The sequence below is a fragment of the Cebidichthys violaceus genome, unplaced genomic scaffold, assembly GCF_023349555.1.
Source record: "Cebidichthys violaceus isolate CVI_PGR_0920_01 unplaced genomic scaffold, fCebVio1.0.p SCAF_10, whole genome shotgun sequence".
NCBI lineage: Eukaryota > Metazoa > Chordata > Actinopteri > Perciformes > Stichaeidae > Cebidichthys > Cebidichthys violaceus.
In genome coordinates this window covers 6395533-6411611 of record NW_027176263.1, presented here as the reverse complement: position 1 = coordinate 6411611, position 16079 = coordinate 6395533, and the positions used below count along the sequence as shown (strand labels likewise).

The window sequence follows — 16079 nt, the reverse complement described above, 5'->3', positions numbered from 1 at the left end:
GATCAAATTTCTATTTTTCTGGCCGCTTCTCATCCACGTTGGTTTACGAGTGTATTTTTCATCCAGTCCAGATTAGCAATTAGCTTCACCTCAAGCAGTTACAACGTTAAAATGCTACATCCACCACTGCTCAGAAATACATTGTGGTTACTCTGCCATCAGACGTAATTAAAGGTTCATTTTACCTTATAGATTAATTAAGATTCACTCTGACCATCTGTCAAAAAGTACAAAAATGAATCAAAGTATTTGATATTAATTTCTGTATCATGGGCAGCTGTTGGGTCCATATAAAAAAAAAGAATATATACAAGCTCACACTGACAGCTGAGGGCTGGGCCTGTGCTAGGTGGCTGGATGTATTAATCTGGTATCCATCGGGCAATGTGCTCTGCCTCTTCTGGCTCCAAATGATGCCGAGCCACAGGTCAGGAGGCTCCATGAAGCAGAGAGACAACAGGGTGACGCATCACACACATCACATCATAGTCAGTAGAGGTGCTGTAGTTCTATTGTTTTTCACCCCATCGTGGCCTTCATCCCTCAGACCGCTTGGGTCCTGCTAAAAGGGGTGAGGAGACTGTTACCATGGAAACTAAGCAAGAGTAAGTACATGGGTTCATGTGTGCGAATGTGTGTTACTTCCTCGATCTGATTTTCATTATCACTCCGTGAAACTTGCCGAGATAGGCATCATGAGGTTTGATTTGAGATGAACTGGTGGTAGACGTGATGGGCTCTGGTTGGTTTTGAAATACATCTGTCTGGCAAATTGTATTCTACTATTCACAATTGCCGATTGTGAATTAAAACTATTGCTGTTTGACTTGTGTTTTGGATTGATGGTCTCCGCTGGTTTTTCATACAGTTTGCTGAATGTGGCATGGTGACAAGAGAGCCAGTCTGATCAGTGAAACTGTGTGTTTCTAGGGGTCACACTGTGCTGCTGCTGTGTAATATCTACCGTTTGAAGTGGTATTCATGGTCTCCCATCACTGAGCCAGGTCAGCAGGCAACTATCAATTTGACTAAACGGCATGAATCAGTCTGTTGTTGCATCTTTCTGTTGCATGGAGTGTGTTATTGGTTTTTACAGGCATGTGTGTGTGAAAACAGAATTTCATTTGCAGACTTGCGTGTGTGTGTGTGTTTAACCCTTGTACTATGGTTGGTGATTACAGGTAATCCTTCCACCAGCCAAAGCAAAAAAACCATAAAGCAGCGATTCCTCAAGCTTCTGCCATGCTGCAAGCCCGAGGCTGCCCCCTCAATCAGTGAAAGCAAGTGCTCCTACACTCTCTATACATTTCTACTTTCTCCCAACAACTCTTTAGTGAATTCAGAAGATTCATACAGATGCTTGTGCGGATGCAGTTATGTACACTTAGCCAGCGAAACATTCAGTGAACACAACATACAGTCACACAGGAACACACTCAACGTGTTTTGTTCCGTTGGGCAATAGAACTTGTGTGTGTGTGTGTGTGTGTGTGTGTGTGTGTGTGTACAGTTATTGACAGGTATTTTTTGGAGAAACAGGTGGAATGAGGTATAGTTGTTATGGATGTGTCTCCACAGCTTTTAAGATGCCTCTTCTTTACCATTTTCATTCATGTTAAGCCTCTTCTCACTTTCTCGGTATCCCTCTCTCCAGTGTTCCTAAACTTGGAATTCAAGAAGTCCTTTTATAGATGCTTTACTGACCAAGTTTTGCTTTGTTTGGACAAAGATGTGTGGAAAATGCTTGACTTAGTAACCTCAAAACTAAGTATCGAAAACAGGATTTACTCATGTATTGATTGAGTGAAATAATAATGATAAAAAGATTAACATTGTTGTGAATAAAGAATGTTATTTTGTCACACTATACGATGAGCTCAATATCAGTTTGATGGCTTCATAAAAAATGTGTTGGCCTGGTCATGGCTGCCCTGGAGGTTGGTGTGGGTGCAGTGATGATAAATGCTAGCTAACAGTGTGTCTCTCCCTCACACAGACAGCGTGGAAGATGACTTTGAGTTATCTACCGTGTGCCATCGCCCAGAAAGCATGGACAAGCTGCAGGAGCAGACTAAGTTCACCAAGAAGGAGCTGCAAGTCCTCTACAGGGGCTTCAAAAATGTAGGTCTGGCTGGAGAAGAGAGTGACAAGGCAGACTGCAAATTAAAAAATAAACATAAAAAGTCTGGTACTAGTTACATTATTATGGGAGTTGAGATTTATATTTTGTGGTAGGTGGTAACTAATGAGTTTTTTCAATTCACATTTGTGTTCCAGGAGTGTCCCTGTGGTGTGGTGAATGAGGAGAACTTTAAGACCATTTACTCCCAGTTCTTTCCACAGGGAGGTGAGTTGTCAACTTCTACTGCTAAACCGGAAGAGCCCAAACTGTCTCCATAATGCTTTGATTACACCATTCTTTCTTTCTTCAGAAATGTATATGTTTTCAGATAACAGCATTCATTTTGTAAACGTACACATGGAGCTTTTTGTCATCACAATTAAATTAACATAATGAACTCATTATAAATCTGCTTTGCTGAACAATACATTGCAAAGAGGGGAGGCAATTTTTCATTTCATGATATTTAGGTTGATGAAATGTTAACCACTTGCCTCCAGTTGTATCTGAAATGATTCTTATATCTTGGCTATATTTAGCTGGCTGCTAATCCAAGCTGTTCAAAGACTTTGCTTCATGTTTCGAGGGCACACGGGTTACTGTAAGTCTCTACCTTTGCAGATTCAAGTATGTATGCACATTTCCTGTTTGAAGCCTTCGACACTAACAAGAACGGCTCAGTTAGTTTCGAGGTGAGCTCTATTCTTATATCAGCTTCATTTTTAGAGATAAAAGCAAATGTGTGCTCCGGTTAAATCTGCCACCATGACTGTATCCACACATGTACACATGTACTCGCGCTAAAAACATGCCCACAGAGATTAGTGCTGTGATGAAGATTTGACTGCATTTACTGTGTTAAGACTTAATGCCAAAACAATACAGGTAATTGTTCCCCTTCTATCTCAGGACTTTGTATTTGGCTTGTCTATCATCTTGAGAGGGACCATTAATGACCGGTTAAACTGGGCGTTTAACCTCTATGACCTGAACAAAGATGGCTGCATCACCAAAGAGGTAACACACACACACACACACACACACACACACACACACAGATGTTACACTGTTCTTTGCTTTCTCTGAATGACTTGCTGTAATGGTTTCTCAGCAGTGCTGTTGGTCATGTCCTCAGTAATAGGGAGCCTCCACATCCCCCACAATACTATTTGTACATTTTGAGTTTGGTGGAAAACAGGTGTGGAAATGTCTGCCAGTATAATGACCTGTTGAATACATCAACTTTTATTTTGAAAGTTAGAACTGTGCTCCAGTATGTCAAATGTACCCTGGGTATATATCTGGCCATTACATAACCAAGTTCTTTTGACTAGAAGGAAATGGTCACTGATGTTATATTTCACCAACAAAATTAAACAACGGTGTATAATATACTAAATAGTTTTTGGTAATTTTTTAATCAAATAAGGCAAAATAAATGAACAAGCTCTACGACTCATACTTGTAAAATACTGGCCATAGCCCAGCCTCAAAGTGTTTTTTTACATTGTCCAACAATTTCTACACCCTTTATAATATTTCTTTCTTTTGTCTTTCACTTTCCAGGAGATGTTGGACATCATGAAGTCCATCTATGACATGATGGGGAAGTACACATACCCCACTATGCAGGACGACATTCCAAGAGAACACGTGGAGAGCTTCTTCCAGGTCAACAGTCTTTACTTCGTATTAACCCCTCAATTTATGATCGTTTAAACGATAGAAAGATTACTGATAGAAGTATTGTTAGAAGTTATGTACAAAATTATAAACATTTTTCAGTAAGTAAAAATTTGGCTGCTACATTTTTCTTTCAGAAAATGGACCGGAATAAAGACGGGGTGGTCACTATAGAAGAGTTCATTGAGTCATGCAAAAAGGTGGGGTGGAAAGGAAACAGTTCGACATTTAAATATGCTTATTTGCATTATTGCAGAGAGTTAGATGAGAAGATTGACACCACTTCCTTGTCTTTTGCGTTAAGTATGCAGTTGGAGCCAGGAGCAGATAAACGTAGCTCAGCATAAAGACTGAAAGGATTTTCAGTGACTCCACTGCGTCTGGCAAAGAAATATTTACACCACATAACTCTTGTACAATCATAATTTGTCATATTGCATTTTGTTTGTGTATAGATAAAACAAAAAAGAGATAACATGTTCACTAAGTGAGCTTTTTTTTTACTTTAGACAGAGCAAGGCTAGCTGTTATAACTGGTTCATTAAACTTTGAATTCTTACTTTCCCCTTTGTGAATCATTATAAGAAGAAATGACACCCCTTATCTCTGTCTAGGATGAGAACATCATGCAGTCCATGCAGCTGTTTGACAACGTCATCTAAGAATCTGGACCAGAGAGTATACGCTGGCACCAGGGAGGGGAGCTTGTGTGAAAGGGATCTGGATTGAAAAGAGAAAGAGAGTGTGTGTGTGTGTGTGTGTGTGTGTGTGTGTGTGTGTGTGTGTGTGTGTGTGTGTGTGTGTGTGTGTGTGTGTGTGTGTGTGTGTCTTCTGACTTGCAAGCTTGTGCTTGTATGTCTGTTGAGAGCTGTGAGCCTTCAGGGCACCGAGAGGCCGTCTCCTGCTTCCTGGACCCCCAGTGACATTTCTCCAAGCGACAATGGAGTTCCCCCGACCCATTTCCTCATCATGCAGAACCTTAGTTTTATCCAAAAAGGCACAGAGAAAGAAGGCTAGCAGCGGGCTCACATCAACTGTCACATGCAAGACCCCCCCACCCCCCACCTGTTTTATTCTAACTTTTATTTATTACTATTACCGATGGAGGAACTATCACAGCCTGTAATGGCTGAACTCAAAGGGAGGACGTTGCCTCCAAACCTTCATCTGAGCTCACTGTTCCCTGTGATGGCAGAGATTTGTGAATCTGATCCTGTCTATGAGCATGTGGGTAACACCTCCCAGGAGCCGCTAGACTGCTTGTGCACCGGCCATAGAAATAGAAATGAATCTACCACCCTCTTGTGGACGAGACTGAGAAGGACACTTCCTGAGGAAACAACTGACAAATAGAAGATCAAAGTGGTTTTTACAAATGGAGGTTCAATCATGTTGTTTTCCACGAGGAACAGATTACAATATCGCATGATGATGTCACTAATATCCAATTATGTATTTACAGAGATACTCCAAAGTCTGCTTGTGTGTCTGCTGTTCCTAGTCATTCACAGGTGCCTCACCCTTTGTGTATGTGTGTGTGCATGTGTAACAAAAGGAGATGTCCACCATCTTACCTATGTAAGAGTCTAATGGTACAACACCCACCTCCATTCATGGGATTCTGGTAGAATAATTCCGAGCCTTCTAAACTATTACAGTCCTAGCTGTAGGTGTCTATTGACTGTTGTACATTTTCTAGCATTCCCAATGGTGTGATATTAGGCAGTACAACAAGGGTACTGCACTAATAGTTGAGCTGTTTTGACCATCCAAGCTTCTCTCAACACAGGACAAGCATAACACAGTCTTACTAGTCTATCAATGTACATTCAAGGGGAATTTATTAGATTTCAGATTGTATTTGTGAACTTCTTGTAATCGGAAATGTCATGTGGCTGTAGCAGGTTCTACCACTTCAAAAAAAAAGAATTCAAAGCCCTTGTTGCATTAAAATTAGGCTCATTCAATTTCAAGAGGCGTAGTATGTGTGTGTACTGTTAGTGAGAGAGACATGGTTTAATACTTTTTTTATGCCCCCCCCCCCCCCCCCCCATGCGGTATTCTCCCTCTTTCTGTAACACCAAAGAGAATATATAAATTAAAGAGGTATATACAGCCACTCTTGGGTTCAGATACAGTATATAGCCCACCTGTGGGTGAGAGAGAGGGAGATGCTGTGTAGTATGTAGGGCAAGGGGCAATCAGAGATAAAAGCATATCATTTGGTACGTGGGGATGTGGTTTATCTGCACTGAAATTTAGTTTTACGTTGCAAACCCACACGTTATTAGAAAGACATTTGAAGAATTTGCAAACACTTAAGCTCTCTTGCTAACTGACAGTAAATTTCCACTGTCCCTATTTAATAAACATATAAAATAGCTTATTTTTAAACTAGAATGGTGCAAGTAACGGAGACACTCAAGCCGTAATTTAATAGGCTATAGTATCTTTTAAATGCAGACTGGCTGACATGATATAGCAATAATGTTCTCTACGCATCAACAACTCTCCTCTCATCCAACCTCTCAGAGCACAGTATGGGGTGCACTTAAGCCCTGATGAAAATATGCACTTCCAACCCTGACATTTTTTTCTGTTCTGCTTTATTTATTTAGGTAAACTTTTTTTCTCTGGGGGAAAAAGTGGTTTGGCTCTGATTGTTCCTTGCCAATAGTTTTTAACTTCTATTCCTGACCACAAGTAAAACCTGTCTATACCCGCATGTACTGTGTCTTGAAAACCTACTAACCTGTTGTACTGACTGTCTAGTTAGCTAGCCTCAACTGGTTGCATTACGTATTCAAAATGTGTATATTTTGTACAGAGACAATAAAATTCACAGTTACTATGCAAAATGGACTGAAATTTGAATTTCAAAGATGGTACATAATTGTCTTTATTAAAATAAGAGTGCTTTTAGACTTACGCTTCCAAATATAGAGTACAAAGCAACAATCAACATTTACATATTTTACCTTATACATCACAGCAGCAATACAAGGTTCATAACTTAAATATACATTATTTTACACATAATCCCAACAGCCACATCGGATTCAACTAACAGGCAGTGTATGACCAGACACAAGGCAATAGGTGAGATGTCACCACATGAGGACTACATTGCAGCACCACAGGAGAGATGCTTCAGTGTAATTATGCATAATAGTCCAGCGTTAAATAAAACATTTCCACATTATCAACGCTTTTGTTTTTTCAGTTTTCTCTCTGAAGGCCTTGTTCGTAAGGACACGGCTGGCTCTTAGAGGCTTGAGTTGTGGCTAGTGGGGATTGCTTTCGTCCATAAAGCAGTGGGCATTTACTTGGGCATCTTGCGGAGCTCTGCCAGAACCCAAATGGCCAGTGAGAGAAGAGCTACTGATCCAGACTGGTGCGTTGCTGCCAGTGGAGTGGGGACATACAGTAACAGGGTGCTGATACCGAGGGCAACCTGAGGAGCACAAACACATGGAGTTCAGTTACACTGAGGAGTAATGGACTGAGGTTACATGTTCCCGGGCTGAACGACAGCCTACCTGTCCATAGGCCATTGCCGTGAGGAGGCTGATGGCGATCTTAGCCCTCCTGGGGAGCATCATCCTCCGGGAGAACAGATACAGGCCTGTAATTGCGGTCAAAGAAGAGATCGCCTGAAAAAAAATAAAAAATACAGCAGACCATCAACAACCTACTGAATGGGATAGAAGAGGGTCCAAATAATGTTTAATGTATGTTGAAGTGTTGTCCAGAAGATTATTTCTCTTTAGAAAAAACGACGCACCAAAATTCTGTGGTCGAACTGCACAGTCGTGGGATTTTCAAAGACGTTCTTGAGGGTTGGAGAGAAAGCCAGCAGATCATCTGGGATCCACCGATCTCCCATTTTAGGGAAGGAGTTGTACACCAGCCCAGCATCCAACCCAGCAACAAAGGCACCTATGTAAAAGCATTTGCAAAATGTTTACAAATAAAACTGCATATATGGACTACATTCATTTCTATTATCTTAACAGTCTGCAACATTAGATTAGAAACAGAAAGCACTTCTATCACTATATAGGCTGCTTTTATATCTACCTTGCGAGAAATGCATTCAGATGTTTATGTTTGATGATGTTATTTAATGTTATTTGATGATGTTGTATTCACACCAGAACAAACAGTACCTGAAAGAGCAGTAAGGAAGACAAGTCCACCCGTACCCTTGGCAAACCTTCTAAGCTGCATGAGACGTTTGGTTTCTGCCAGCTGTAAAAGAGATGCCGTTAGGAATAAATACAAAAAAACTAAAATTTGACAAATTGCTCACACAGATCGAGGTTAAGTATGTATTAGTTTAGATGTAGACCGATTGTATCATAGGTGGTCTGAATGCAGGAGACTGCCTCTGTACCTTGTGTACAGGCAGCAGCAGAGTGAGTCCTGTCCAGAGACTGGCGCAGTAAAGCAACAAGGCAGAACCAAGGTGAGCACTCAGGCGATACTGGCTGACCCGCGGGATGTCGTAAGACTCAGGCTTCTCCTCCAGACCGCTTTTTACCATGTACCACCCCAGAAGGCCCTGAGATTATATATATATACACACACACACACACACACACACACACACACACACACACACACACACACACACACACACACACACACAGACACAGACACACAGACAGGTGTTTTTGACCTCCATACAACTTGACTACAAACATCATGAAGCAAACTTCCTATGATCCCCTCCCACTACCACAGCTGTATTGAGTCTTACCTGGAAGAAGACAAATCCGCAAAGCCCAAGCACTTTTCCCTTCATGGAGCGAGTGAAGTATCCTTTCCTCCAGAAGTAAGCGGCGGGGAGGACGTACGCAAGTCCAACCAGCCTTCCCCACATACGATGACCCCACTCCATGTAGAAGATAAACTTAAACTCTGGCAGAGTCATGTCATGGTTCATTCTGGGGAAACATAATGACAACAGAAAATGTGTCTTTAAACTAAGGACACAATCAATACTTTTGTTTACAACATGCCACTGAGGTATAGTCAATTTCAGAATTGTGAAAGCTGTGCTCTTATTAAATGAAAATATAGGCCTGTTTGTATTCAGTGTGTAGAACCAGTGCTGGTGTGAAAGAAGCTGACAACATCAAACACATTGCAGACTTAAATGTAGTTGTATTCAAGCATTAGCATTCGTAAATTAAGACATGTCAAGCACATTTTTAAATAATTAGTGATAGGGTGCCTTTAAAACTGTCTTGAGGCAAACAGAGATGATGGGGCCTCACATTTTGAATTCAGGAAACTGTTGGTACTTGGAAAACTCCGCCTCCCACTCTGCTTGCGACTGAGGCGGCCTCATCTCTCTCACCAGATGCCAGTCCACCATAGAAAGCCCAGATTCTGTTAGCCTTGTTGAAACAAACGCACATATGAGCACATATCGACACCACTTCAATACAAGGAAGACAATTAAATAAACAGACACTTCACTTTGAAGTCACTTTACCTTGTGACACCACCCAAGACCACCGCCCCTACCACCAGCCCGCTGCAGCCAAGTAACCAGCGACCCAATATGCGGTTTGTGGCCACGTTTGGGACAGTAGCTGCTGCCGGAGCAGAGGAGGCCCCCACCTTTGCTGTGATGGTGCTCTGACCTCTCTTCACAAGCCAGCGTCGTAGCTGTGGACTCCGCTGGTGTTATTAATAAAAAGAAGAAACTGTCACATTTACATTGCCAACAAAAATGTATGTTAACTACACTAAATAAATAGCAAAAGTGTGCTTACAAAGCAACATATTGATGCCCATGTTTTTGGAGGATAATTACATAAGGGTATAATATTTGGATGTACACATACTTTCGGCCATGTCACACATGATTAACCCACAAAACACTTCCTCTCGCCTGTTAGTAGTAATAATAATACATTTAAGTTGTAGCGAAATTCATAATATGGATTTATTTTCCAGCGTTCGCGTAAATGTGACAGTTCACGTAACCGTTACGTCGGAATGGTTGGAATTCGGTGAAGTGCCGTTAACGTTAATTTACCTGTCACGCTGACGTAAGCTATCGTTGCGGACGTGACAGCCGCAGAGTAATGTAAGCCAGGTAACTTTCAATGCCATAAAACGTAGAGCTACATAAACGTTGAAAACCACACCAACGTGAAACAAAGGGGATGTGGGTTGAGATGGGTTAGCTTGAATATGTCTGACGTATCGTGTCATAATAATGCTTGCAGTACAGTTGTCTGACCTTTTTCAGGCGTATCTAATAGCTAACGTTAGTAAGCTAATGTTAGCAGGTAGCTTTATACTTACGCTGCTGTGTTGAAATCCCTTTCCAGCACTTCTGCAACTGCAAAAGATGGCTGTCCGTACTGAGGAAAGTAACATTTTGAAGTTTAGCTAATGTCCGTTAGCGCTGGGCTGGTCCTGTAGTGCTGCAGTAAAAGATGAGGCTTAGTTCAAAGCTGTAATGTTAGCTGGATGTTACTGGTAGTTACACAAGCATGTTTCCTAACCAACAGTTCTTCTTCTTCTTCTTCGTCTTCTTTTTATTTTTTTTCTTCTTCTGGATTTAGGTCGGTTGGCATCCATCTTATAGGTGCATTACCGCCACCTTCTGCTCCGGAGTGTGGATCAGATAATAGACTTACAATTGTTGTCATGTTTTCAAGGGTACATGTGGTGTTGGGCAAAGTGTCTCATAACAGAACAGATCTATTGAACACGGAAAGCCAAACTGGCTACTATTGTGGAGAGCAGGGCCGCCTTTCAATCAGTGGGTCGGCGGTTCGATCCCTGGCTCCTGCTCTACTAGTCTCATGTCAATGTGTCCTTGAGCAAGACACTTAACCCCAAAAATTGCTCCCGTAGCTGCGTCTACGGTGTGTAGATAGATACTGAAGTGTAAGTCGCTTTGGATAAAAGCGTCTGTTAAATGACTGTGATGTAATGTATTGTAGATTATAATGATGTTATGCTCACTGTAATTAATCACACAGCATTTTGAGCATCATTATGTGCTTTACTTTGTTGCATACTTGGGTTTATTTTATCTCACATGCATGTAGTCGTGCAGAGTTGTGGAAACCATCATCTCCTCTTTTAGTGGATTTGTTGGTCAACTCCAAAAACACCAACATAAAAGCTCATTTGTGTTTCATTTTTTTCCCAAACACTGATCAGGTCAGTGGTTTAGTGAAGGTGTATGTATGTGTGTTCCAATAACCATACCTCCATTCTATTAATATGCCAGAAAAATATCTAGTATGTCCTAATACACAGTATATCAAATATAGTTTGCAAAACTGGTCGCATTTTGCAGTATGCAAACAACTGGTGATGTCTGGGATGCCATATTTAATTCTGAGGAGAAAACACTGACTGGGCAGATTGTTTTGTATCTCCAATTTTGTGGTTTTGTGGTCAGATCCAAATATCTCAATCCAGCTTCAAGTCTTTGACCCAAACACTGATTCAGCAATAGATTCCAATTCCACGTTTCCACCAGGCCTGATAATATAGTGTGAACTGTTCACCTTTAAACTCAAAAAGTTTCACTCATTTCTAAACTGAGAACAATGTTAAGGATGTAAGGGGATTAATTAAAAAAAAGTTGTCTTACCTGCTCAGTTATCGTCCAACTCACAGCCCACTACCCTCAGCAGGTGCTCCTCCTCGATCGTCAGACGACGAGGTCCTTTTCCAGGCTCTTCTGTTGTCCACGATAGTAATGTTCCAGTAGTTTAGTTCTCCAAAAGATTTGTATCAAGTAGCTTTTCTCGAGAAGTTAAAAACTCAAAGAGTTGTCTCTCTATAGTATGGCTGTCCAAGAGGTGTTCCGCTCGTGTTCAGGTCCAAGTGCAGAGTGAGGAATCAGAGAGTTCTGAGGCCTTAAGTAACCTCGGTCGGGTCTGTTTCCATGGCATTTAGAGATGCGCATGAGTGCGTGCGTGTGATTGGGCAAGACAGAGAGAGATAAATATTAATTATTTTTTCATATTCGTCAAATATATATTTTATTAATAATAAGGGTACAAATTATAACAAAAACAAGTTCAGGTTAAAAGGGCTTTATTTAATTGTTTGAATTGAACGGGTTTAATATCCAGAATATATATGAAGTCTTTTTTAATTTTAATTTAAATTTTTGTTATAATAATAACAACATTATTGTGTTAAAGGACAATTGTCATAAAGTCATGAGGTCACACACTCCGGTACAGTAGGTGGCGACATTCACCATAAACGTTGGTTTGTAGTCCGCCAATAAACTGAAAAGAAGAAGAAAAAGAAGGTTTGCTGGGTTTAACGGGAGAAGTCAGTCAGTCAGCTGAAGTCAGTAACTTAAACATGTACTGACTTCATGTCGCTTCCAATTGACTGATAAGGTTCCATGAATTGATAGGAAGTGGATTGGACAGGTAGTTGTTGTGCAAGTTTTTTTCTTCTTTTAGCGAAAAGATTGTGTACGTTTTAGCAAACACCTTGACGATTAGCTAATCTCTTTCTGTTCCTGACTGTCTGTCTCTGTCCAGGCTGTCGGGATGGCAGAGAGTTTTCTACTGGAGGCATGTGTGGACTCCGTGGAGTCTGCTGTCAATGCTGAACGAGGAGGTTGGTACCGCGCAGTGAACCTAAACTCACTTTACTTGCCGAAGAGGTGATGCATGCATTCGTAGGGGGAGAGGCTGCAGTCAGATACAACGTATCTTGTCTGTACTCTGATGAGTAATTAATGGGCGTGTGATGTTATTTCATTTCTCAAAGGTCACAGACCATAAAGGTTCATAGGTGCTGTCTGAGGGTTTGTTTCTCTTCACAGGTGCAGGTCGACTTGAACTGTGTTCTAGTCTTCTGGAGGGAGGACTCACTCCCAGTCAAGGTCCGCTCAGTTCATCTCTGTACAGACAACCCTAAACTCTTGAGTATCTGCTGAGACCAGACAAACACACGCATGCCTTCATTAAATGCTTTGCCCCAGGTCTGCTGCAGGTCGTGAAGCAGTATGTCAAAATTCCAGTCTACGTGATGATACGGCCTCGTGGGGGGGACTTCCTGTACTCTGACCAGGAAGTGGAGGTGATGAAGAAGGACATAGAGCTGATGAAGAACCACAGAGCTGACGGACTGGTGCTGGGAGCGCTGACGGAGGACGGACGGGTGGACGCGGAGCTCTGTATGGAGTTTCTGGGTATTGTCTGCCCGTGCACCTGAGCTCATCTATGGGCCGACAGGACACTAAACAAAAACAACCAAGATTCTCAGTTAACAATGCATCATGTACAGTTCCACAAAAGAAGAAAAGTGGGTGTTTCTGGCACAACTTCACCTACTTCAGAATCAGGTTTATTGTACGCATACGAGGACTTTGACTCCGGTTTTCACTTTGCTCACAATGTACATGCACAAGTTTACAAATAAACAAGAAAAATAAATTTAAAAAAAACAAGGACAACAAAAAAAGTAGAACAGATGTAAGTATAAACATTTACTGGCTATGTACAATATAAATATATATCCAAAAGTGTGTGTATATATATATATATATATATATATATATATATATAAAAACAGTGACAATGTGATTTCAAAGTGATCAGAAGGCTGAGATATTATACGACAAGTGTTTCTGGGGTTTTGACCTCTTCAGTTCCACTAATGATCCAGTTTGGAGTATTGGATATAAAAAAAATAACATTTGTCCTCAACATAGCCAGTTGACATTTTGACATGTCATAGTGGGAAAGGCAGAGGTGTGACTAATAATATTAACATGGCTGTATTCCATTTAGCTGTTCAAGTTGTAAGCGGCATCTACAGTACATTTAGGAAAGTTGGCACACTGGGCCCTTTAAATTGAATATAGACATTCATGGTAATAGTTCTGCCCACCTCAAGGGAAAGTTACTCAATGACTTTTGTCTGTTTTTCTAAATTGTGCGTACTATGCAGTATGTTTTATGTAGCAGTCTATTTTGTATTTATTCCAGATGTCATCCTCCAATAGTTTCTCATAATTTGTCAATAGGTTTGCTTGACTTTTTCTATGTTACAGTACGACTTTTTCCAGAAAATACAATGCAAATCAGAAAGAGAAAATACTGTAGCAATAATCCATAACAAAGATAATTGTGTTGGCAGTGGCTCAGAAAACACAGTATGAAGTAAATGTTTGAGTCTTATAGAGTTTGTGGCACTGAATAAACAACTGGCAATACTTTGTGTGTAGACTCAGAAAAAGAGGTAAAATGTTAAGAATGTTTTTATACTGCAACTGACACATTTGAGGTTTTGTATCATCCCATGTATTTTTCTGACTGTCATTTTTTGCTTTCCAGTTGCTGCTCAACCTTTGCCTGTCACCTTCCACCGAGGTAACACTCCTTTTAAATCAAAGCTTTTGAAAAGTCCATGCAGCTGCCAGTATCTACAGGAGAAAAGCTATCAGAAAGCCCATTAGAGAGATTCATCAGTGCCTCCTCAGACTTATGAGCTCATGTTTTTAAATTGATATTTTCATCTGACTGCAGCTTTTGACATGGTTCATGAACCAACGGTTGCCCTGGAGACTCTGGTATCATTAGGCTTCCAGCGTCTTTTGACAAGTGGCTGTGATAACTCTGCTTTGGAGGGACTCCCGCTCATTAAACAGCTCATTGATCAGGTATGTATACCTTATATGTACACATACATGTTTGCATGTAGGCATATTAAAATAGCAGGGCTACTTGTCTGTGCTGCTAAGTCATTGTAGGTGAGACGCCTGTGTCTCTTTCTCTCTTATGTCCCACTCTCCACCTTTCCTTCCACTCAACAGGCTAAAGGGAGAATTGCCATCATGCCAGGTTAGTACTTCTGCTTTTTTCCTGTAAAATGTACGTGTGTGTTTTTTGTCGTTGTTATTGTTTATTTCTTTTTTGAAACAGGAGGAGGTATCACTGAGAGGAACCTGCAGAGGATTTTGGAGGGCACGGGGGCTCAAGAGTTTCACTGCTCAGCCCGCTCCACTAGGGATTCTGCCATGAAGTTCAGGTATTAATGATTTTTCCTATCCTTACATACATTACAAGATTTCTTGCAACTATAAAGAATAAAACGTAAAGATAAATCTTTTTGTTGTTGCTGTCTGTGTAATGTTTCCATGTGCAGGAACAACTGTGTGACGATGGGAGCTGCTTTCTCTGCTCCAGAGTACGGTCTGAAGGTGGCAGATGTGAGCAAGGTCCGCACTCTTAATGCAATAGCCAGAAATACCATGTGAATGGATACAGAAAACAAAACCGATACCTCAAAAGTGATCATTATATATTAATTTCATTAAAGCCCAGAATAATTACTTTTCTGAACTTTTTCTCCTTTTTTATTTAAATCCCTGATCAACCAGTCCTTGTAAAGTTAGAGCTCAGGGAAAACCTCACAGCCTTTCTGGGATATCCAGTCAAAGTATCGCACAATGTAGAGTGATGAATAATTTACATCTATTATTGTACAGCTGTATGTTGCCTCAAAAGAAGTGTAATAATCTACACAATACTGTGTAGCTACACTGCTGTTTTCCGAACAGTATGTTTTCGAGTAGGTGAACTATATTTATTTACAACACTCCCTATTCAGTTAAAAATAATGCAAAGTTGTGACCTCCTCTACTCTTATTTTTTTTACAAGGACAAAAACATTGTGAGTTTGCTCAGAATTCAATTAAAGTCCCAAATATTTGAACAATTGTGTTCATTTGTATTTATTGCCAGTGTTGTCAAATGTCTCCTGCATTTAAAACCAGTCTCTTATTAAATTAGCTATGAAAATACGCCATACTAATGCAGAATCATGCTTCATTTAGACTAGTTTTAATTATTGTTCATGAGTTTTAAGAGGTTGGAGAGTCATGTTACTATATTCATGTTCACGAATATCTAACCAGGCTGTATCGATGTGGCAAATTTGAGAGTCATTCAACAATGGGGCGGATCAATTAGACAATCAATGGGGCACTGACATGGCGGAGGCGTAATATGATGCCATGTCATAATAATCAGTTTTATTATACCATCATTTAATCTAATCTAATTTGGATGCAATAATTATTTTTTACAATTATTTTACGTCACAAATGTCAATTTGCCTTGTTAATCTTTGTAAAGAAACATGATTTTCAACACTACAGACTCATGTGGCATTACAACTACTGTATGTGTCGTAATCTATGCAGCCCAGTAACATGTTACTATACAGTGAACGATAAGACACAGTCTGAAGAGCCTTT

At 40.5% G+C, this 16079-nt stretch overlaps 3 protein-coding genes across 9 annotated transcripts in view; 2 read left to right on the top strand and 1 right to left on the bottom strand.

Annotated features, from left to right (window-relative positions):
- Positions 1–6608, top strand: part of LOC137881052 (A-type potassium channel modulatory protein KCNIP2) — an 86122-nt gene extending 79514 nt beyond the window's left edge. For 4 of the 5 annotated variants that reach the window (XM_068722797.1, XM_068722788.1, XM_068722779.1 and 1 more), the window contains 7 exons: positions 1997–2121; positions 2278–2347; positions 2744–2814; positions 3032–3139; positions 3689–3793; positions 3943–4005; positions 4420–6608. In XM_068722797.1, the coding sequence (XP_068578898.1) occupies positions 1997–2121; positions 2278–2347; positions 2744–2814; positions 3032–3139; positions 3689–3793; positions 3943–4005; positions 4420–4467 (590 nt within the window). In that variant the 3' untranslated portion in view covers positions 4468–6608. Of the gene's footprint in view, positions 1–1181; positions 1281–1996; positions 2122–2277; positions 2348–2743; positions 2815–3031; positions 3140–3688; positions 3794–3942; positions 4006–4419 lie in introns of all 5 variants that reach the window. The other variant, XM_068722761.1, reaches the window with a different exon arrangement.
- A 78-nt stretch (positions 6609–6686) lies between these two features.
- On the bottom strand, positions 6687–10374 carry cox15 (cytochrome c oxidase assembly homolog 15 (yeast)). The gene is made up of 9 exons (XM_068722749.1): positions 10130–10374; positions 9309–9496; positions 9088–9210; positions 8568–8754; positions 8202–8369; positions 7975–8056; positions 7590–7744; positions 7345–7458; positions 6687–7259 (listed from the first exon to the last, which is right to left on the bottom strand). The coding sequence occupies exons 1-9, from the start codon at positions 10202–10204 to the stop codon at positions 7128–7130; spliced, it is 1224 nt and encodes a 407-aa protein (XP_068578850.1). The 5' UTR covers positions 10205–10374; the 3' UTR covers positions 6687–7127.
- Positions 10375–12105: 1731 nt separating this feature from the next.
- On the top strand, positions 12106–15538 carry cutc (cutC copper transporter homolog (E. coli)). Of its 3 annotated transcripts, none has more exons than XM_068722727.1 (9): positions 12106–12237; positions 12352–12430; positions 12639–12698; positions 12798–12992; positions 14155–14190; positions 14347–14480; positions 14571–14661; positions 14743–14848; positions 14966–15538. In XM_068722727.1, the coding sequence occupies exons 2-9, from the start codon at positions 12361–12363 to the stop codon at positions 15075–15077; spliced, it is 804 nt and encodes a 267-aa protein (XP_068578828.1). In that variant the 5' UTR covers positions 12106–12237; positions 12352–12360; the 3' UTR covers positions 15078–15538. The 3 variants fall into 3 exon arrangements, with proteins under 3 accessions (XP_068578828.1, XP_068578837.1, XP_068578818.1); XM_068722736.1 differs by having other exon boundaries at positions 12798–13007; positions 14634–14661; XM_068722717.1 differs by having other exon boundaries at positions 12798–13007.
- The last annotated feature ends 541 nt before the right edge of the window (positions 15539–16079 follow it).